The 24,473-nt window shown below is 38.9% G+C and overlaps 1 protein-coding gene across 2 annotated transcripts; it reads right to left on the bottom strand.

The window, feature by feature from the left end:
* Nucleotides 1-2,470: 2,470 nt before the first annotated feature.
* Nucleotides 2,471-24,350, bottom strand: LOC134218417 (YTH domain-containing protein 1). 2 transcript variants are annotated; one of them, XM_062697382.1, is made up of 3 exons: nt 24,166-24,350; nt 5,773-7,727; nt 2,471-3,487 (listed from the first exon to the last, which is right to left on the bottom strand). In XM_062697382.1, exon 2 carries the CDS (start codon nt 7,562-7,564, stop codon nt 5,780-5,782), a length of 1,785 nt encoding a protein of 594 aa, XP_062553366.1. In that variant the 5' UTR covers nt 7,565-7,727; nt 24,166-24,350; the 3' UTR covers nt 2,471-3,487; nt 5,773-5,779. The 2 variants fall into 2 exon arrangements, with proteins under 2 accessions (XP_062553366.1, XP_062553367.1); XM_062697383.1 differs by lacking the exon at nt 24,166-24,350 and having other exon boundaries at nt 5,773-7,812.
* Between the last annotated feature and the right edge of the window lie 123 nt (nt 24,351-24,473).

Raw genomic sequence — 24,473 nt, forward strand, 5'->3', positions numbered from 1 at the left:
GTGACGCCTCCCCCCTGCCCCCCTCTGGCTACGTCCTTGAAATAGATTCAACTAGCTCGTAGAGAGATGATGGAGAAAATCCATTGCTTACAGTTACGCCTTCATGTGACCAGAGAGGTAGATATGAGCAATATAATTGCAAAGTGACCACAATTCTTGGGGGGGGGGGGGCTTATTTTATCCAAGGTGGGGCTATAACCCCCCTTTTGCATCCAAAGCTTAAACATCCTTTTTAATTCAATAAAATTATTGGCAATAAAGCTATCTATCTGTGTATAGTTCAATATTGGAAATAAAAACAATATTGCAGATTAAATTAATGATTTTGTGTGTGTTACTTCTACGTGAAGTTAAACGATTTACAATGATATGGAAATGCTAATATCATCTTCCAAACTTAGACGCACATGTTCATGATAGAATTAGAGGCAAAAGTATAGAATTGATAGTTCCGTTAGGATACGGCAGGCATGAAGAATGTTTTTATAGAAGTCGATTTGAAAGCGAGCGGAGGGCAATATCGTGTGACATGTGCCATCACAAATATTGCCCTCCGCTCACTTTCAAATCGACTTCTATAAAAACATTCTTCATGTCTGCCGTATCCTAACGGAACTATCAATTCTATACTTTCGCCTCTAATTCTCTCATGAACATGTGCGTCTAAGTTTGGAAGATGATATTAGCATTTCCATATCATAATATTGCAGAATTTGAAGGTGACCCATCTTGCCCCGCTATTTGACCCATCTTACCCCGGCATTTTTGATTTACAGAAAAATAGACTTCTACTTTAAAGACCCAAAATAAAATAAAAAATTGAATTTTTGTAATTACATACCCCTGGCTTACAGATTATGAACAATTTTTATAGATCCACGTTAAAAGTTGAATTAAAATGTTTCTGTTTGGAACCATTCAGGGTTCGCCTTAGGCGACCCATCTTGCCCCATTCTACCATAGGGCAGCACTGTTGAACCACGCTCATACGCAATTCAATCATAGATAGAACCGATTTTCCTATCAATGGTTGAATCGCGCTATGTAGTGGAAGCATAAAGAAAAATAATTAAAATTTTTAATATCCTAACGTTGGTAATCAATAGTTTCAATGAATTTGGAAAAAGCTGAAGAGTTTTCGACTCCATCAAACGATAAAGGAGCTACATAATAACGTTTGAAATCTTGCCTAATATTGACGCTTTCAAATTTGAAAATTTTTGTCTTACATTCTGTATCCGAGCTTTTCTCTCACACGTAACGTATGGATTCCTAGGTTAAGTCAAGGGTGTGTAGGGTGTAGGGTTACATATATTAGAATAACAGCAAGTTGGTGGTGGATATAATGAAATGAGAATTCATTTTCTCTGAATACCAAGGTACCCTTTTGCAGTTTTCTTTTAGTTCGGGAAACATTTTCGGATATTTTGGTTGTTTGAGGGCATCCATTGAGTCTTAACCCTTGAAACAGTTATCTTTTTTTATGAATAATACAAATTGTTTCCATGTAAAATGTAACGTTTTTCGAGTGTGAAACACGTAGCACAAACAAACAAAAAGATTGACTAGACAAAATAGAAATACAAACATGATAAATCTGTATTATAAAAATACTTTTAAGGAACCACTATCTTTAAATAACATAATAAATAGCTTTCATATGATATGGTCGATTTTGTTGTTTATTTGAAACAAGCTGGAACCGCTGTCATCGGTAGTAATCAACTAGCCATCGGAGCTGGATGGCTCCGACTGCTTCCTTTACTACCGCTCACTAGACGCGTCACGTCTTTCTGCTTTCCGATGAGTTTAAGACGTGCGATCCCATACACTTTATGTTGCATTACTCTTGCACAGTTTCAATCCAGTTGCGATGCTCGTAAAAAGCACCTACGATTTTTTGAAGATGGAAGAAAGCTGAAACGCGGATTCATGGAATCCAAATAAACGTCTTTGCTCCTGCCCGCTCACTATGAGTAGCATTTGCATAAGGCTTTAAAAATATGCAGTCTCTTGATTTGGGCGTTATCGATGTCACATGTGGAAAGAACACATTTTGCTGCGATTTTATAAAAATCAGTCCCATTTGAACAGTTGAATTTCGTATAGTTAAGTCCATAAAATATCACCACACTTGAGTAGCCTTGTCGAGGCTGTATCACATTTTCTCTTCCATCATTCGAAAGGTATCCTCTTGAAGGCATTGTCATCCATCAGGTCAGTCTCACCCGAGGGGAATTGGGAATGTTGGATTCGTTAAGTCCCATTGGAATTTGATATCACACAGGTTTCGTTATTACCCAGTCCATTCCATGCTTGTTTTTTTTTTGTATGAGCATGTAAAAACCACCACATTTCACACCAAAAGCTTTCCGTTTTATTTGGCGAACAGTTCGTGGCTACTGTTCGAAGCAGCACCGTTTCTTTGGTATAACACTGGTAAGTTTGGGAAAAAGTTCATCTCACTCGGTTGGGTTGTTATTTAACCTTTATTGGATTACTAGTAAAAGTTCATAATTTAAATTTCATTTGTGTTTGCTTTGCCTGTCGATACATATTTGTTATGTATTGGTTGCGTATTTTAGGGTAAATATCTTAGTAGCATACTAGCAGTAGTTATAATTGTAGCATTGTTTGCTATTTTAAACTTTCTAAACACAATTACACAACTATTTTATGTATTTTTCTTTTGTATCTTCAGATTGTCTGTAAACACACTTTCTTCTTATTACCACGGAATTGATCGAGATCCATGTTTAGCACTTTGTCCATGCTACTTCCGCTTTACCGTCGACAGACAATCACAAGGATGTTTGCTTAGCTTTCTTCATATTGACGTGAGAATACTTTTTTGTAACTTTTAGATGTAACAGGAAAGTTCTTCCCAAACTTTTTTATATATAAATTATCGTTCTTCTTTTCTTCTTCCAACAAAATCCATAACGTATAGAACAATCACTTATTTTCTTCGGCAACCGAACCGCACTATATTCAAAGCCGAAGTTTGTTAAGAGGAACCGTCGAACATTGCGTTAGCATATCCGGAAGAGATTGAAATGATGTTTCGGTATTTTCACTGTCGTTTTCAAATGGGATGGGTTAGCAAAAGGCAAACACTGAAAAGCACTGTCTTCTTCCGTTCCACTAATAAGCAAAACGCCACCAGAGAGATCGATGATATCACTGAACCATAATAATCAGCACGGGGTGTCTTTTCGTACTTTGTCCGGTGCACTCCAAAAGGTCCCGTTGAGATTGTACGAAGTTTCTCTGCAAGCTCCCAGCGTGCGAATATTATCCAATACCAGTTAACGATGATAAAGATTCATGCAGTTGGTTCTGTTGCCCCGTTAGCGTCAGAAAACAAAACTTTAATTGCGTGTGGTAGTTCTATCGATGAATTGTCGCCAAGCAGAACCTCATATTAAGGATCGGGAAGAAGCTTAGCGATTTATAATGGATGTATTCCATTTGGATGTAGATGATGCTGTAGAATGAGAAACAAAATAAATCAATTAGGTGCTTGTTAAAAAGTAGAAAGCTAGCAGAAGTTTTTGTTCTCTTTCTGTATTTATAAATTGTATCATCCGACTGCGACATACGGGGCGGTGCCACGGTGTCAACAGGCAGCATTAAAAGAGGAATTATTGAATCTACACTTTTTATTCTCTATACATTCGCGATATACATTTCCTCAACATTTGAAAGTCTAACCCCCCGTGTTTCTATAATAGGAAATTGCTTTCTTATAATAGTCCACTCTCTATTGATGTCCCGTTTAAGGAAGTTCTTTTTTCCTATTGTGAACCCTCCAAAATATTCCTATAAAAGAATGTAAAAATATTTGTTTTTTCATTACAAGGTTTTCCAAATGCATGTAGGCATATCGTTAGGGAAGATCCATAAAGTACGTCACGCAAAAATTGGCGATTTTCAACCCCCCCTCCCCCCTTCGTCACGTTTTATGTAACAAACTCCTAAAAATTTTGTATGGATCGTCACGCTGCTCAGAACCCCCTCTCCCCCCTAGAGGCGTGACGTACTTTGTGGACAACCCCTATCTAAGTTAGATTCTTTCGATAGAATACATTTAGAACGTTTATATTATGATGTTGTATTGTAATTATCACTGGAGGGTCCATTATTGGAGATTACAGTTCAGATTAGATTAGAAAGCGAGCGGAGAGCAATTTATGATGACGATATTATTTAAACGTTTGTGTATTCTACCAAATTTCTATTGAAAGAAGAAGCTTGGGGACTATTTTATCTTCAAAATGGACGACGTTATGATTTGTTCATACATTTGGGGTTGCTTTTCATGAGTTTGTTTAACCTTCGGGACTCGCTTAGTCCTGGATCACTGCCGACAAATATCGTTTGAATCCCAAAATATAAATAAAATATCGTTTGGATCCCACAAAAACCGAAGAAAAATTAAATAGCTTTTGAAAATTTGTTGTTGAAATTGAGGTTGACCAACAAATAAATGAAATCCATCCGTGTAAAAAGCGAATTTCAATGGATGAATAAATTTTACGCACTTCATTCAATGTCGTAGGCATCCATTCAACTGGCCTGTATTTGCACAGTTCAGAGTTATTGTGATTAGTCGTTTCGTCATAACCAACTTAAGGACAATCATCACGGAATCCAAATTTAAAAGTACTCGCGTTTTCAAGGGCACACCACTCAATACGGAAGCAACGCACAACTTTCATTTGTAATATTTCAGCTTTGCTGCGTTGCAGAATGCGTGAAATAATAAAAAAAAACGCAAGGATTCCGTTGACGAAGCCAAGTAACGGCATTGTCAACAGCATGTACTGCCCCTATTCGCATAAGCGTCCCATGTCAGTTTTCTTCAACTTGAGAAATATGCTGTTGAACTTTTCAAACTCGTTTTACATGGAGAAAATAAAAAAATTCTAATAAATCGATAAAACCAGCAATCTTTCTGAAAATTTGACATGATATTGTTTATCTGTATACATTGCTATGGAACTATTAAATGGACCATAATTACATTGATGTTTTGTACGAGGGTGTATCGAAATCTAGAATGTGACTGTTATGCGAATAAATAGCAAGATGGGACAACACAAGTGGGTTTTGATTTTCAAATTTCTAGAACAAAGCCTAATATTTTATCAGTTTTTCTTAAAGATGAGTTCATTTCAAGCTTAATTCTGAAATAAAATCAAAATCGTCAAAAATCGACATGGGACTCTTATGCGAATCGCGGCAGTGTATTGGTCGAGAGTTTAGATTTGATAATCCCATCAAGAAACGTCAATTTGCCCTTCGCTCGCTCTCAAAACTACTTCTGCGTAACATCTCAATGATAACAATGTTTGAAAACTCGAAGTGCACATGCACAATATGTCCTTCGGTGGAGTTTGATCCCACGATCATAGTACGCTAGACAGATGGTTTCCTTATTAATTATCTTCTGAAGGACCTCCGTCGTTCTCCACAACTTAGCGGGTACTGATGAAACCAAATTATCAACTTTAGGCGCATGGTGTCACACTCACAATCTATTTTTAAAGCCAACTCTTTCACACGTATTGTTTTGAGCACATCCCCAATGAGTGGAGTGAATATGTGTTATTGTCTGACATCTACACACATCTCCATGATTATTCCAATTATAATTCCTTCCGTAAATTTCGAACAATATGATCCATTTGTAGGAGATTTCAATTGACATATATATAGAAGCATCTGTAAAAAATAAGAGTCTGGTAAGTAGCTATTGAATCAACTCACCTCCAAATCATCGCCGATCTCTATTATTGTAGCCTCTACCGCCACGGTGATTGCGATCGTTCCGATGGTTCCGGTCTCTATCTCTCTGACTGCGGTTATCATCGCCACCTCGATCGTTTTTGCGTCCATGGGACGGAGCACCGCTTCCGCCAGCCACTGGTGGCATCGATGGCGGTGGGACATGATAATTCGGAAGTGGCGGTGGTGGACCCTTCATCGAGGGCAAGCTGGTACTGCTTGCAGTGGATGTGGGTATTGGTGCGGTTCCTGGAGCACCTCCAGGTGGTGGCTTCCACATGAATTCTTCATATTTGTCGTAAGGGCCACCACGAGGAGGTGGAACTCCAGCCGCTCCAGTTACGCTTCCGGGAATAGCACCCGGCGGTAGAGGATACTCTGGAATGGGTAACCCTTCGTAGTATCGTGGTGGAGGTGGTAATCCTTCATACGGCATTGGAATACCTGGGAAACCAGGAGGTGGAGCGTACGGCATAGGAGGTAGCTGATGTTGCATATTTCGCATATAATCAGCAACGTAGGCTTCGGCAGCAGCGGTACTGCTGTATCGCTCCCAACCATGGAAACTCGCCGCACTGGCAGCCGCTGCTGCTGCCGCCGCTCCCGGAGGCATACGAGGGCCGTGTGCACGTCTCATATCCTTACGATACGGAGGAAACATTGCTGGACGCCCTTTTCCTGGGAAAATCTTTCTTCGTCCACCGCGAATCGGACCACCGCCACCCCCACCTCGGCCACCTCGCATCATAGTACTGGTTGGACGGGAAAAGTTCGGCGGACGCCTGAACGATTTTGATGCTGCCTTCTCTTTCATCAATTTCGAAGCTTCCTTAGATTTCTTCAGAATCGGTGTCATCTCTACAGCTGTATCTTCCGGGAACAACCTACATAACTCTTCAGCCACTTTTGGTTCAATTTCTTGTCCGTCGCGGCCTATTTTGACTGGTTTGTTTTCATTCCAAGGATTATATAAATGGGTTGTGCTTGTGAAGGGGAGCTCTTTTTTGCACACCCAATCAATTTTGATTACACCTCCAAGAGCCTTTGACGACATTCCTGGTGGAAGTACCCACTCTACTGCTGGAAGATCCCGACGAGCTTCAGCAGCCATGCGAGCAAATCCTGCAAATTTACCACTCTCTTTTACTGAAAACACAAGAATAACATTCCGACTCTCTCTGAATGCTTGATTCAAGTTGGCTTCGTTCGGAGGTAAAGTGGACCATACGCCCTTCGTCTTGGAAATAGTTACATTTTCCGTATTATTGGATTTGATTAGGAAGAAGCGAGTCTCCCGGAAAAGATAGTTAATTTTCGTGATATAGTCATACGACTTGACGGAGTTTTTCACGGAGCTGTTTTTCGTTCGACGCTTATTTTCCGTAGTAGCGGCCATTGTGGCCACCACTTGGGGACTTCGGCTGCGAGATTTCCGCTCCTTCTTAGTACTGTTATTCGCGGAAGCAGTGGCACCGCTACTTCCGCCATCTTTTTCCCCATCTTTCTTGGATTCTTTCTCTTCCTTCTTCTTGGCTTTCTTCTTTTGCTGTTTTTTACCAGCAGAATTTCTCCGCTCGGTATTCTCATCGTCTTCTTCGTCATCATCCTCATCCGAGGAATCTGAGCTTACCTCACTGATGCTAGGATTCGTAGTGGTACTATCGGAACTTGCATGTGACGCTTCACTTCTTGTATCGTAACTATTCTCCAGTGCTTCCGCAATATCCCGTTCTGTTTCGTCCAGACCGAGATTCACTGCGTCCAGATCGGCCATCTTTTCTGTGTCTGACTCTGCTCTTGTTCCTCGCGGTATGTACAGTGTTCTGCGCTCGTATGCAGAGCAGTCAAATGCACATAGAAACGCACATAAACATATACGAATACTGTTACTACTACTATTACTACTGCTTTCGCCGATTCATGTATCGATGACCACTCTAAACACACACATGAAAAAAGCAGTGAACCCGTTTTCAAATGCTGATGATAATGATGTTTGTGTTGTTGAATAAAGTGCTACCCATAGACCAGTGCATGATGACGTAGGTTGACAGTTCACAGAGCTTTTTCACCGGGACTTAGCCTCTGGCGATGCTTCCGATAAAATTGTTTCGTCATTTTATTCGCATGTAGATGTCCTTTGCGATTGATTTCATGCTGAATGCAAAGAATATCATTGAAATATTCGGATCGCAGCAATTTTAAACTAAAAATATGAATTTTAATTTTCTCCTCATCGATTTTTCTTCTAACACCTTGTAAACAAGCTCTGTGAACTGTCAAATAAGTGAGGTTAGATCAAGATCTTGCATTGGTCTATTACTCGCCGACAGTGTTGACAGCATTGATAGAATAACCTGGGAAAAGAAGGAAAAAGAAAACATATTTCTTATTGCTTCTAACAATACATTACATGTTTTTGCTTTTATCATATATACGATAATATGTATAACAGATTTTTTCTAAGAAAACAATATAAAATATAACGTAATATAAAAATTGATCCAGTTCGATAAATAGGACATCATCAGTCGAATATGAACACGATTTCCAATATGTGGCGCTTGCGTTCGAGCAATATTGCAAGCAACATCGAATGGAATATTCGATGCAATGTTATGCTAGCAGTTCATAGAGGGTATTCCAATAGGATAACCAACTTGATTTGGACCCCTACACATTTTAGACCCTTCTGGCGACACTTTCTTAATCTCTGACCTAAAAACAATGCCGCTGCCGATGGCTTCAGGAAAATAATATTGTTCTGCATCTGTTTCACTGGTTTCCCGTGCGAAAATATTATGTGTGCAGCTCAAAACCGAATTTTTGAACTCACGACAATCAATTTTTCGCCTATTAGTCGCAAGTTTCATTACTGCGCATCTGGTGCGCTGTATAGCGCATCTGGTTGCGAACAATGTACACTAGTTGCGCAATGATGCGCTATAAGTTGAACGCGAATAAAATTAATTTTCGCGAGTTCGAAATTCGGTTTTCAACTGGAATCATAATAGTGATATTCAGATGGAATTTCGAGAAAATATTTTGTTCAAGAAGGCGAGCGTTACAATGCGTTACGCTTAAAAGTATACATCACCGATTTCCTTTGGCTCAATTGACCAAGAGAAATTAGAAATTCTACTTTGAAGAGACTAAATGGGGGTTGTCCAAAATATGTACATTTGGGGGTCCAAAATATGTTGCCCTGTCCAAAACGAAAAATATTTTGATTGCAGAAAGTTACAATTCTCAGCGATTTATGAACGCTTGATGCCAATTTTAAATCTCTATTTCATAAATGAGAATTACATCTATGAAATGGTGTGATTTCCGCCCATATCAAACGTACCATTTGATACATATAAGTAGATACATATAAGTAGTAGTAGGTTCCATAGACGAGCTGAGGCGAAGGCGAGTGTAACCAAACGAACTGTCAATTAGTGTATCCAAACGAGCATGACGTCACAATTGCAATCCGAGCAACGAAGCGTGTGACGTCAAATTCGCGTGGTACACTGTGAAAAAGTGGAAAAACACACTTAATCGAAAAGACCCAACCGGGCCTGCGCTCGTTTATGGAACTTATAGTGTTTATACAGTCGCGATTCGCTGGTTGGGCCACGACCTCGGCCCAACTAACGAATTCGGTTTTTTAGTTGGGTCAACTGACGGGTCTACTACGAAAGGCCGAATCACAAAAGGCCGAATCACGAATGACCGAATTACAAAAGGCCGAAAGCAGAAAAGGCCGAATGCACAAAAGGCCGAAATCACATAAGGCCGAATCACAAAAGGCCGAAACCACAAAAGGCCGAATAAAATCGGCAGACCAACAAAGTGGACCGGAGCGCGCGCGCTCGCTCCGGTCCACTTTGTTGGTCTGCCGATTTTATTCAGACTTTTTTTTATTCAAATACTTAATATAATTTAGAATATGCGGATTATTTTGTGATTTCTCAGTGAAGTCTTTTGAAGTCAGTTTCTTTTAAATTGGGAGAAAATGATATGCATTGAGGAACACCGCGTTACTACAAGTTATACAGCTTTTGGTCAAAAGCATAATAATTGAAAAAAGTCTATTTTGTTTAGCTTCTGATGTCGCAATTAGATCATGAGTAGTGCGCATCATTAGCACAATGCTCAACCATGCATCATGAAGCGCACAACTCCTACATTGATGCAAATCGGCAATTCGATTCTGTGAGCCATGAATCCGGTGGAATTTAACTCGGGCTCTTGCATTAGATTTGGGAATTTAACTTTTCCCAATACTACTGATAATGATTACTACGTCAGCAAAGGAAGAAAAAAGAGAGCTCTTGGATTACTCCGTTACTTTAAAGTGATAATATTTATCCGTATGTTCATACTTTCATTACTGCAATGAAGATTGATCTATTATGCAATATATAAGGAATCAAATAGACTCTGTAAACACCGTTATACAACTTCTTTCAATTGAAAGATTGAGCTTCGACGTTGAACTGACGTTAAATACCTCAACTGAATAAGATTGATTAAGATCGCTGCTAGTAGTTGCAAAACACGTGGACAAGTTTTTCTTAATAGGGCAGCATAATATAAGTAAACGTAAATTTGTCAATATTCCAAGTTCTCTTAATTGAAAGATTGAAACTTTTTGCAATGATTCGGCCTTTTGTGTTATTCGGCCTTTTGAGATTCGGCCTTTTGTATCATTCGGCCTTTCGTGGTTCGGCCTTCTGGGTTTTCGGCCTTTTGTGGTATGCTAGAACATTTTCGGCCTTTTGTGATTCGGCCTTCTGTGGTTCGGCCTTTTGTGATTCGGCCTTTTGTACTGATCCCCAACTGACAGCCATTAGAACACGTGTATTTTGACTTGAACATCACAAATGATGTCCAGTGACGCCCAATCCCATTTTTCGTGTTTACATTGAATTTTGACGTTCGGTTGCCTTTTAGTTGGACCATGGCCCAACCAGCGGAGGCCCAACTAAAAAGTGACCCAAGTATTAAGATCCCAACCAGCGAATCCCGACTGTAGTACAAACGCATATACAGCAACGACTACTATTTTGGACCCCTAGAGGAAGTGCTTACCGAGATCTACTTATATGTAGTAGTAGTAAAATTCTTCTTTATTTAAACATTTTTTGTTCTACAATTGTTTTTAAACATGTACAGTGATCGGCCGGCTTGGCCCTCCAACTTCAATTTTAATTATTATTATTACTATTATTTTTATGTTTTTACCTAATTTTTAAAATATAATGTATCATGACGGCCTTCAGGAGGCGCTAGTGTGTTTTTTAAAATTTGATAACCTAACTACTATGTACACTAATATTTACAATAAAAATTTGATAACCTAGATTGGAACTAGCGCTCTAATTGGAGCCTGATCCGAATGCAAGCTAACTTTTCTTTACACTCACCAAAGCGTTCATGTAAGGTTTTTATTCCGGCCAGACGGTGGACCTCGGATGTCCCAGACTGGCATGCCATATTCGATCACAGGGAGGATGATTTGCTTGTAGACAGCAAGCTTATTTTTCAGGGACAATGACGACCGGCGGTTGATCAAAGGGTACAGTATATACTTATATGTAAATCACACCATTTCATAGATGTAAGTCTCATTTATGAAATACACCCAGGTTTGGTTTTAGTCGTTTAAGACCTTCAGCGTCAATGAAAAAATGAGTTAACCCCACGAAAAAATTCACAAAATATCAAAGAAAATTCAGGGGGTATTTAAAAAGCTGTGAAAGTTTAGATTAACCGAGAAATTATTGAATTCCAACCGTGTAAAAAAAAACCTGGGTGTAGAGTAGGGTGGCTCAAATTAGTATGGGAAAAACTTTTTTCAATTTTTTTGATGGGCCGCCCTCTTATTCGGTTCTATTTGATGCCCTGATGCTCTGGACAAAATTTCAGCCAAATCGGTCAACGTTTGGGTGGTGCTAAACTCGTTGGAAGTTTATATGGAAAAATGTATGCAGAAACATCCAAAAACAGTGAATTGCAGTTGGACGGCAGAACTTACGATGAAGAACTATGATACTCATACAGATCTTGGAGAATTTAATACAGAATGTTATGCAGAAAACCGCGAGAAGATTAGAGTTTGCCCGGCTAAGTTATTAGCATTTCTCTGAAGTGGGTTTTGAGCAAATTTCGTTTATTTTACCTTTGAAAAGAAATAAATTCACCCCTACTACACTCCAGTAAAATGCTAATATCTTTGCCTAATAAACCCTAATCTTCTCGCGGTTTTCAGCATAACATTCTGTATTTAATTCTACAAGAACTGAATGAGTATCATGGTTCTTGATCGTAAATTGTGCCGTCCAACTGCAAATCACTGTTTTGGAATGTTTCTGCATACATTTTTCCATATAAACTTCCAATGAGTTTAGCACCGCCCAAACGTTGACCGATTTGGCTGAAATTTTGTCCAGAGCATCAGGGCACCAAATAGAACCGAATAAGAGGGCGGCCCATCAAAAAATTTGAAAAAGTGTTTTTTGAGCCACCCTAGTGTAGAGATTTAAAATTGGCATCAAGTGTTTTTAAATCACTGAGAATTGTAACTTTCTGAAATCAAAATATTTTTCGTTTTGGACAGTGCAACATATTTTGGACACCCCCAATTTAGTCTCTTCAAAGTAGAATTTCTAATTTCTCCTGGTCAATTGAGCCAAAGCAAAGTCTTATCTTTCGATCCGCAACGATCAATGAGAAGATTCCTGCGTTTTAAATTCACAATTTCGACAAAAACTTGTTGTGTGCGTTCTGAGTGTTTTTAATTTTTAATATTTAATTAATCTTTAAATAATACTAAAAATTAATATTATTAATATTATTATTTATTATAAATTATTATTATTAATAATTAATTAATATCATTATTATTATTAAATTGTAAATAATATTATTTAATATTATTATTTAATTAATTTTACTTTTAAGCGTAACGCATTGTAACGCTCGCCTTCTTGAACAAAATAATTTCTCGAAATTTCTTCTGAATATCACTATTTTCGCACGGGAAACCAGTGAAATATTTGAACTGTTGGCTTTATGGCTGAAAATATCAAGATTTATTATGTAAATTGCAATAAAATTAATTACACACAAATACATTATACATATTTAATTTTTCCTTTCAACATTTTTGCTCACAATATGGATAACAGTGGCGTTTCCCTAACCTCAATCTACCTGTGCACTGAGTTTAAATTTAAGGAATTGGTGTGCGGAAATGCCTAGAACAACTAGATATTGATTAGTATTAACGACTCTGATAATTTTCTTTTCCATTTGGGCTGTCAAAATATCAAAAATTTCACTTTTTGGGTCAGTGCACAGGTAAAAAGTGAGGTTACGCGACGCCACTGATGGATAATAACCTGAAATTAGGCAAATAACTTTAATTTGTCGTGATATTCCCTTGGAAAAAAAGTTATGAATGTTACTTTTGTACACTCTAGGTGGAGAGCAGTCATAAAGAAATTTGTAGTAAATCGCTCGAGTTTAGTATGGAGCTGTAATCAGATCTCATTTATTGTTTAAAGTTGCAAAATGCAATGAGGGTATAAAAAACCAGAAAAATATTTGTAGCTTTTCTACCTAGGTCACATATCGCTGTGATGCGTAGTTAATGAGCGTAGTAAATAGAACATCAATTTGTTTTAGAATCTGACAAAGAAACAAAATACGAACTGATTTTATTTATTTCTTAGCACGAAACAACGGACACAAACTGAAACATGGGACTTTTTAACACTAGCCCGCTCAGCAGGGTAAATTGGAATGACTCGCCAATGAGGCACATCACATGAAGCTAGAGATCTTAGGACTGAATGAAGTCCGTTCGCCGAACTTTGGAGAACACAGAGTGCCATCGGGACAAACTCGGCTTTAATTTGGTTCTACTAAGAGTGAAATCAGTAGTTATTCTGTTTCATTCCCAATTTTTGACCACTATTCTAGTTTGAATATGGAGCAAAATAGAAAAAAATCACTGGTATCCCCAGGTTTCAATCCGGAATCTTTGGACCGATTTCGGTACTCGTCCGGTCACCCGTTGAAGTGAGAAAGTCCTTAGGACTTGAGCTGGTCTTTGAATATGTTGACCAGGTGAAAAAATAGTGCTGGTAATGTAATAGCTTTCCACGGATGCGGGTCGTCGGTATCGGCGGAGCTCCTGCCGACGGGGGACTCCTCGTCGGAGTAGGATACATCCACCGCACATAAGAGTACGCAGTGTAAAAGCGTGGCCAAAACTATGTTAATAATTTTGTCATCTGTAAATGCATTCAATTAACAGCAAAGCGTATTTTTTTTGTTTTTGTGCTCTTTGAATTAAGCTAGTAGTGAAGTATGACTACTGGCGGCGTCAGCTTTTGTTATTAGGTAGAGCTCCACTTGGCTTAAGAACGCTGCCTTTGGGAGCTACAGCGTGCTTGCGACGAGTGATGTCCTCCTCTGACTCTGCCAGTGAGTAGGGTAAAATGCCCAATAGTGGACCCCCAACCAATAGTGGACCCTCCAGCCATTTTTTCATTATTACAACACAATGTACACATTTTGCTATGAAATTCCATCGGGAGAACCTACCTTACAGTCCTAGGATTTGATTACGTGCATTGCAAATGCCATGGAAAGTAAAATTAGATGATTTTTTACAATTTTGTAAAAAATAAACACAAGAGTGTCCATTATAGGAATATTTTGGGGGGTCCATAATAGGGAAGCAGAACGTCCCGAAACGGAACATGAAAATCAAATGAAGTGTCGACTATAGGGAAGCAATTTCCTATTATGGACCCTCAGGGGGTCTACTATAGGGCGAATTCAGTCAGAATTTAAAATATTTATTTCAACAAATAACGTCGTATATTTGAGTGTTTTATGTATGTATCGTGAAGAGGAGAGGCAGAACTTGTTATTAGATAACAAGCGAAATTAATATGATGAAAATTTCTACTCATTATGGCAGGAAGAGCAAAATTTCGCTACTAGGGGGTCCACTATTGGGCATTTTACCCTAATATTTTTATGTTAATTTTCATTCTTTAATCATCACTTACTAAGTTTTCCGAAAAGATGTGCTTTTTTGTTCACTTAGACTATATAAATTTGTCATCGGTTTATGCTAAATTCCCTGGATAATGTATTGATATTACAATCAATGGAGCAGATCAGATAAATATGTTGCGCTTCAACCACTCTCAAGGTTGTTCCGAGGATCCTGAAATATTTTCCGCGCGGACCAAAATCAAATCCGCGCCATTTCCGCGCGGCATGAAATTTAATCCGCGCGACTCAGAGACTAAATTTTGGCCCAATACGCGCGAAATATCATTTTTTTTAATAATGTCACATAATCACAATTGAGGGGGTTAGAAGCAGAGGGGTGTAAGTAACATTTTGGTCAAAATTTAGTTGGCCACATGAAAAAATGCTTTGGTTTTCAAGCTTTGTGGCAATATGTTGATATATTTTGCACGTTGTTTACAAAAAATGTAAAAATTCACAGAAAATTAGTATTTTTTTGAGCTTTCATACAATTTGTATGGAGCGAAAAAATATTGAAAAACTTTGCACCCGTTTTTCTCGAAACTAACTTTTTGTCACTTACACCCCTTTGCGTTTGACCCCCTCAATTATCACAATTTTCTGAACGTTTTCTTTTAAAGTGCGTATTATACAATATTATTCATTTTTTAATATGATTTTATGCTACTTCATACATGTTTGTATCAAATTGAAAAAATAATATCGCATGTAATACCTTCTAGATGGTCTTATTCATTAATAGAAGTAGCAAGGCTAAGTAAACCGAAATTAAGCAGTTAAACAAAGGTAAAAAGATCATGTAAATTCGTTTTGAACAAAACTTCCGAGTAAAAATTATTTGAATTCATATCCTAATAGAAATAATTTAAAATCTAACATATTTACTTGCTCACGTTTCGGTAATGTTCTATTTTCTAAAACATAAAACTCTCCTGAAGAAAGTTGTCATGCCGAAATCCAACAAGATTTTTTGCAGAAATTTCTCCAAGGGTTATTTACAAAAATTCTACTGAAAAATGTAGCAGGAACTCCTGTGTCAATATTACTTGAATTGCATTGGAAATCTCCAAGGGTATCTGCACAAATTTTCTCCAAGTTTCCTGTGGAAGTTTATCTGGAAATTGCTGCGCTAGATCCTCCGAGAATTTATGCAAAAATTCATTCGAATACTTTTTCATAAATTCAATCTGGAGGTGGAGCAATTCAATCTGGAGGAATTCATCCAGAATAATCCGCAGGATTTTTTACGACAATACATGAATTCCTGTTGAAATCGCTTTGGATTCTTTTACATAAATACGTTGGTAAAAACACAAGAACTTCCGGGAATTCTCCCGTAAATTCAAAGCGGAATTTCTGCGGATTTTTAGTCATTCCTGCTGTCATAGCTTCAGGAATTTCCGAGGAAATTGCCACGTGAATTCATGAGGAAACACAAATTTCTTTGGAAACGCATGTGGAAATTTCTTAATAAATTGCTTTGGGAATTCCTGAAGACATTTTTTGATCAATTCCTACTAAAAATCAATTCAAAAGCGATATAAAACCTTCAATACTATAATCAGTGTTGGGAAATGTACAGTAAAACACTGTGATTATGCGAATGTTTACATTTTATCCGGTCAAATTTCACGCCCCGCACAAACCGAAACAGTTTTCAAAAAAAAAAATGTACGCCTCATTGTGACATTTTTTTTTCGATGAGGCAAACTGTTTTCTTGCTGCTGCGTGATAGTCGAGCCGTCGGTGCGGTCAGCATTTGCATGAGATTTTTTTGTTTCGGTTCGTGCGCAGCGCGAACAGAACAAAATCGAGTTTAACTGCCTGTGGTGCAAAGCCTAGAAAGAATGCTGGCCGTTGGTACTAATTCATTAGTTCTAGTCTCTAAAACGACCAAGGAATAATGAAATAATCATTTACCACCTAAAACAGTCATACGTCGTGAAATGAGCGTACAGAAACATTAATTATGGGGAGAGAAAATAATAAAATCATGTGCTGACTGTCGTCTGCTTGGTCGTGGCTGCAGCTGCGGCTGCCGTGGTTTTGTTTTTCTGTGACTGCGTGGCAGAATGAATGATAAAAAGAAATCTCGGGTACTTATTCAAAAGGACGTATGTGATTTTGTAAACAAAGATTCAAACGTCGATTTGTCCGATCTGATAGCCCTCCCACGCAAACCATCGCCACAGACAGGTAGGGGAAGCCTTCGGCTACCCGTTGGTGGTGTTGGTTTGCGTGGGAGTGCCATCAGATTGGATAAATCGACGTTTCAATCTTTGTTTACAAAATCACATACGTCCTTTTGAATAAGTACCCGAGAAATGTCAACCGTTCCCGTCCCTGACTATAATAGAAGAAACTAAATCCCGGCGGGAAGATTTGACGAGATAAAAAAAATGCTTTTTAGGAATCAACAATTAATGACCAAAAGTGACGGGCATCCTCTTATAATACTTGTTGAACGATTGAACAAAAGTGTAATGCGTGACATTCGATAAGGACTTGGAAATGTCCGAAATTTTTTTTGTAATTTTGACTTCAAACGTGAAGTTTATTCTCAACATTATTTTGCTATAGAGAGGAAGCTCCATGCATTACATCCAGATTTTTTTTAGTTTATTTTCACCTAAAACTAAATCCTCGCCAAATTCGCGCGAAGTCTGTAAATCCGCGTAGTCGTAACAACCCTGCACTTTATTTCTTAACAACTTTTTACATCCGAAAAATGCATATGATTTTCATCAAAGCCCAGCTCTTCTTTGAAAGCGAACCATTTCTAGACCAACATTTGAAAAGGGCGTAACAGCCAAAATTTATTCCTTCTGATTTCTTTTCTATTTATATAGCTATATATGTAGAGGAAGAATCAGAAGGAATAACTTCTGGCTATTACGCCCTTTTCAAATGTTGGTCTAGATTTATCTAAACTTTGTAGCTCAAAATCATAAATATTTAATTTTATCGTCTAGCTTTTCTTAGCAAACTTCACTATGTATATTAAAATAAAAACATCGCACGATTGCGTGGTAAAATGGTAAAATGGTTTTCGAGGAGCTTATTATGGAAACTCCAATCTTGCCAACGCTGACAATCGGGGTTGGAACCTAATCAAAATTTTAATTTTGTAAAACATATTATTGTAAAAAAGGTAAAAAAAGTTAGCAATTAATATCATCATTATGGATCACCTGAAAGCAAATTTCAGATCGAATTATGCTTGGAAACATTTTTACATCCCCTCATTATTGGTACCTATATCGATTTCCACCTTAAAAATTAAAATTTTTTCATGGACAATTGCGATAAAACTAGCATGTAAATTATGGCGAAGTTTTGGCAGCCAGCATTGCTCACAAGTATTCAATATTGATCCAGAAATCCCATGGCAAATTAGTACAGGGTTGTTACGATGATCCTGAAATATTTCCCGCGCCAAATCAGCGCCGACTAAAATCAAATCCGCGCCATTTACGCGCGACATGAAATCCATTCCACAAATACACGTGTAATATCTTTTTTTATCGCAATTTACTGAACGTCTTCTCTTCAAGTTCGTTTTTATAATATTCTTATTCTTCAATGGCTATACATTCCAACAGGAACTTGGTCTGCTTTTCAACTTAGTATTCTATTGGCATTTTCTCTACATACTAAGTAACCCGCAGATACACAGTACGATCAAAACCTGTAAATTTCCGTTCAAGTAGATGTAAGAAATCTGCTCCGTGTTAAATAACATTAAGTTATAGGTTGCTTTAAATTTACGCGTGCTGGTATTTTATAGTTCTTATTTTTATTGGAAAACAAAAAAAAAATGGAGCAGAGCATTGGAATCGAACTTGGGTCTGCAGAGTGAGAGCCCAACTTGTTAGCCTCTCGGATATTTCCGCTTCATGATTTCGAGTGACGTGAAATCTGTGCTGTTATACGCTAGTGAAATATGGTGTGTATCAGTGGAGAACAACCAACAGCTGCAGGCCTGCAGGCATTTATAATCGTCGTCAACAGAGACCAATAGCAACTGAATTTCGGACCGTAAAGCTGGACATCGCTCAAAATGGAGATCTTTCAAGTCGGCCCTTTGCACCAATCGGGAAGCCTTCTTCTTCTATAGCTCTACATTTCAACTGGAACCTGGCCTGCTTTTCAATTTATTACTATTAGCATTTCTTCAGTTATTAATTGATAGCTTTTTCTATGCCCGCCATTGCATGAGTATGGATCTTGTGTGGCAAGTACAATGGATACACTCTGCGCAGGTAGTCGAGAATGTTTTCCACCCGAAAACATCCTACACCGGACCGAGAATCTATCTCGCCATCTCCAGATTGGGAATCCTACGCCCTGGCTTGCAAGGCTAACTGAAGACCAATCGGGGAGTACAGAACCCATACGTAAGAAAGTAAACGAAATTCTTACAACGGATGGCGTGACGAACGCATCTTATGAAGAAAATCAAGCTTGCAGATTTATCAAGAGCATCAATATGCGAGAAATTATTCAAGAAATACCAGAAGAATGGATCTTTCTCCTTCCACTAAAACGGCCTGAAAAAATAAGTGAAGGGTGGAAGCTTGGTGACCGTGGCAAATCAAGAAGCTCCCTGTTTTTCAAGACAGAATAAGGCTTGATCAATAGGTGGGAAACTAGAAAATGGAGTGTGGCACAGACGCATGAATTAGAAGCTGTATCAAGTATACGAGGAAGAAAATATTGTGAATCGTATTAAGAACGACATGCTTCAGTGGGCTGGTCACTGAGTGCGATTGTTGGAAGAAAAAATAGCGAAAACAATATTCAACAGAGAACCGAATAGAGGCCGGTAACTTCATGGAAGGCCACGGACACACTTGCTGCACGCGATGGATTCGTACCTGAGTACCCTGAACGTTCAGCAGTGATTGCATCCTAAAGATAATGAAAAAGTCTATCACTTATCATCTCTGTGCCGTGCGGTAAGAGCAAGACCACACAAAGCAAGACCATGGTGAGGGTGGCTGGGTTCGATTCCCGGTGCCGGTCTAGGCTATTTTCGGTTTGGAAACTTTACAATACGCCAAGCATATGAGTAATGTGACTCTACCCAATTAGGTATCCAGATTCCAGGTAGGTAGGTTTAGGTATGCTATCCGAAGTCAAATTCGGAGAGAAATTCGGAGACGCATAGTGGCTGGAAATCGTACGTACTTTGGACTCCGCAAGACGCTCCGATCGAATAGAGTTCGCCGCCGTACCAAACTGACAATCTACAAAACGCTAATTAGACCGGTAGTCCTCTACGGACACGAGACCTGGACGATGCTCGTGGAGGACCAACGCGCACTTGGAGTTTTCGAAAGGAAAGTGCTGCGTACCATCTATGGTGGGGTGCAGATGGCGGACGGTACGTGGAGGAGGCGAATGAACCACGAATTGCATCAGCTGTTGGGAGAACCATCCATCGTTCACACCGCGAAAATCGGACGACTGCGATGGGCCGGGCACGTAGCCAGAATGTCGGACAGTAACCCGGTGAAAATGGTTCTCGACAACGATCCGACGGGCACAAGAAGGCGAGGTGCGCAGCGGGCAAGGTGGATCGATCAGGTGGAAGATGACTTGCGAACCCTCCGTAGACTGCGTGGTTGGCGACGTGTAGCCATGGACCGAGCCGAATGGAGAAGACTCTTATATACAGCACAGGCCACTTCGGCCTTAGTCTGAATAAATAATAAATAATCCGAAGTCAAATAGTCATTTTTAAAGAAAATACGATGTAGTAGTAAATCTTTGTTTACAAAAGCAGATAGGTTGTTTTGAAAATTTGGTATTGCATTGTTATTTTGAGTGAACGTCGCATCCATTTTAGGCCGTTCACTTTATATTGTTTATTTAGAAAATCTAGCTTCAAAGTATTTGAAAATGTATATTCTTACTAGGTTTTCAATACACAGCATAGCAGAACTGCTCGGGCTAACAAATCTAAACAAAAAAACGGCTTAAAAACCAGCGTGGTACCGGCAATGCGAATAAACGGCGCGATTTTTGCTTTAGCTGAAATTTTGTAGATTTCGAATGGTTTTTGCCTTTCTCGTACAACTAAGTTGTACCGAAAGGCTATCATTTCACTCAGAAAACGAACTTTTTATAGAAGTCTCTGAAACCCATAGTATTATATACCAATCAACTAAGCTCGACGAGCTGAGCACATGTCTGTCTGTCCGCCAGTACCCCGAAAGGTCACTACCCCGAATGATCACTATCCCGAATACTCAACTACCCAGAAAGGCCATTACCCCGAAAATCATATACACATATTACGCAATAATTTTAATTATTGTTTTTGCATCTGCTAACAATTATCCTAATATTTGATCCGGGAACGCTGTGGATAATGCGAGAGTGAATGCTAGAGACTTTGCCACAGACGGTGCTTATATAGAGACCAACAAAGAGAATGAAAGCAAATCTGATTTCACGACCTTCACGAGAAATTTGTGAAAACGTTATATGACTTTCAGTATAAGCAATTATTTCTTTTTCTTTAATGCATGTCCTGTCTATGGAACGGATATTAATATCTTCAGCAACAATTAATGTTAATGCGCTAAGTACAATACACGCACTTACCCGGGACAAGGCGAGAGAGTAAATTACTTTTTTCTTTCAAATTATGCATTTGCCCGAAATAAGATGGAAGAGTAAATGTCACCTTCTTGTAAAGCGTGCTTACACAGAATAATGCGAGGGAGTGAATGCCTCCTTCTGTTAAAGCACGCATCTGCCCGAAAAAAGGAGGGAGAAGGAATGACACCTTTTTTTAAAGCACGAGCTTGACTGGAATAATGCGAAAGAATGAATTTCTCCTTTTTTTAAAGCACGCATCTGCCCGGATCAAGGTGGGAGAGTAAATGACACCCTTTGAAACACGTGCTTGCCCACAATAAAGAAGCCTGCACATAGGATACGTTTGCGTTGCGTTTGGCATATTTCATATGGAAAAACTATCAAACGGAACGAATGCGAAACAGTAAACGCCTCCTCCTTTTAAAACACGCATTTGCCCGAACTAATGCGAAAGAGTAAATGACACCTTCTTTTAAAGCATCCGCTTCTCCGGAATAATGCACGCATCTGCCCGAAATAAAGTGGGGGAGTAGATGACACCTTCTTTTAAAGCACGCATTTGCCCGGAATAATGTGGAAGAGTAAATAACTTCTTTAAAGGAACGCCTTTGACCGGGATGCGGCGAAAAAGTAAATGTTTCCTTCTTTTAAACAACGCGGTAGCCTGGAATAAGACGGGTGAGTTAATGACTCATACTTTAATTATTTTGAATGTTATTTTTGACTGATTAGTTTCTATTTTCAACTTCATTATTGAAACGCAATCTAATAAAGTAATAAAGTGAGCAAGAAAGTGAGTACATGTTTTTGCCTTTCTCGTATACTAAGTATACGTAAAGGCTATATGATCACTCCAAAACCAAACTTTTGATAGAAGGCTCGGAGGCCCACAGTGTTATATACCAATCGACTCAGCTCGACGAATTGAGGTGATGTATGTTTGTGTGTATGTATGTATGTGTGTGTGTGTATGTGTACAAAATTTTGTAGATACACTTTTTGGAACTTAGCATTGGCCGAATTACTCGCAACAAGTTCCATTGGGGCCCTCCTTAGCCGTGCGGTAAGATGCGCGGCTACAAAGCAAGACCATGCTGAGGGTGGCTGGGTTCGATTCCCGGTGCCGGTCTAGCCAATTTTCGGTTTGGAAATTGTCTCTTCCCTGGGCATAAAAGTATCATCGTGTTAGCCTCATGATATATACGAATGCAAAAATGGTACCTTGGCTTAGAAACCTCGCAGTTAATAACTGTGGAAGTGCTTAATGAACACTAAGTTGCGAGGCGGCTCTGTCCCAGTGTGGGGATGTAATGCCAATAGGAAGAAGAAGAAGAAGAAGTTCCATTCGACTGAGAAGCCTGTCCCATTGTTTGCTATTGAAAATTGGCCAGATTGGATTATGGGATCAGAAATAATGGCCAAAATACTATTTTCTTTGCGCAAAATACACTAAAAAGCACTAACTAATATTTTTTTAGTATTTTTTTTGCACGAGAAAGGCACCAACACCACTAGGTGGATTAGCCAGGTTTTTTCTTTTAAATTTTGGACAAATTCGGGGTAACGGGTTACTCGGGGCAATAGCCTATCGGGGTACTGGCGTTCGGGTTAGTGACATTCGGGGCAGTGTCATAGAATTGAACTGTTTGACATGTCATGTCAATAAAATGAGTTTCTACCGATTCTACTTCAATCAACGAATTAAATTAGTCAAAGAAAGCTTGAACCTCATTTTTCGCAGTTCATCATTTTTGGCTTTTCTACCCTAATCTTAGGTTGCTCGAGATGTTTTGCAGAATTTTTTATTTTCAAAATGTCATTTAATTTGATATTTCTCGCTTAACAATTGATTAGGGCCTACAATGAAAAGTAAACAAATTCAATTTTAACAACCTTCGATAGTATCCTCTAATAGCTACTAATAGTATAAAAATATTCCGCATCTTCAATTAAATAACTTAGAAAAAAAACTATTTTCGATTGGGCCTATAACGTGTTATTTTCAAAATACTTGTAGGTCCACCCTAAAAAACGCCAAGCCACTCGTTTTTTCTGTCAGGGACCATCCTTTTCCAACTTCGGGCCGACAACGGGATTTTTTTCCTAACCGTCGTTTGCCCGACCTCCGAGAGAAAAAAATTCCCTTCCCGAAAAGCCTTATCCTGTGTTTACTTTCGAAAAATGCCATGAACAAAGGGTCTATGAATGACAAGCAAACGCTGAATGACTTATCAAGAAGAACTGTTCCGGAGAAAAAAACTGAAAATAGACTTAGAATTTTATTTAACGATTTCGACAATTTTTTGCAAGTTTTCAATGCAATTAAGGTTATGGATGGATAGATAGTGTTTATCATGTGCTTTTGGGAGTTTTTGCTGCTTAAAATAACATAAACCTGGGAAATAGGAATAGAAATTGTGATGTATTTTTTCGAACAGCATTTTCTCAATGTTTACGTTTTGGCTGTAGGCCCTTTTCAAATGTTACGCGAGATTTGGGATTAGAAAAAAAAATTCAATCAAAATCTGGCATCACTGCTGTTTGCTCATAACCCGCAGAGCTGAGCCAATCCCACAAAACCACCCACCCTAACGAATCCGAAAAAAAAGCCCGAGCCCTTTTGGTCATCCACCCCGGATGAATGACCGGGGCTATGGGTTGAGGATTTGCTGAACTCAAATGGCGTTTATCTCATCAAACCTGTTAGTTTCCGCTGGAACTGCAGTCACACTCGATGCAATGGGCTCTATTTTTACTTTTTCACTCACTTTTGCCACGTTCGGAGACTGTTTTGCTCCTGAATTTTCACAAAAACTGAACGCTTCTTGGGGGACTCAGTGCGTTTTACTTTCTCGTCACCATCGCACACAACCACTTCCGCACCGCTGCTGAACTGGACGAGGAAAGCCCCAGATAACACAAACACAACCAATCTGCACACCAATTTGTGCTTGTGGTTGTGCTAGCCTCCAGATTCTCGGTGTTTTGGTTTTGAAAGCCGGGTGTCG

Source organism: Armigeres subalbatus, chromosome 2 (genome assembly GCF_024139115.2).
Source record: "Armigeres subalbatus isolate Guangzhou_Male chromosome 2, GZ_Asu_2, whole genome shotgun sequence".
Taxonomy (NCBI): domain Eukaryota; kingdom Metazoa; phylum Arthropoda; class Insecta; order Diptera; family Culicidae; genus Armigeres; species Armigeres subalbatus.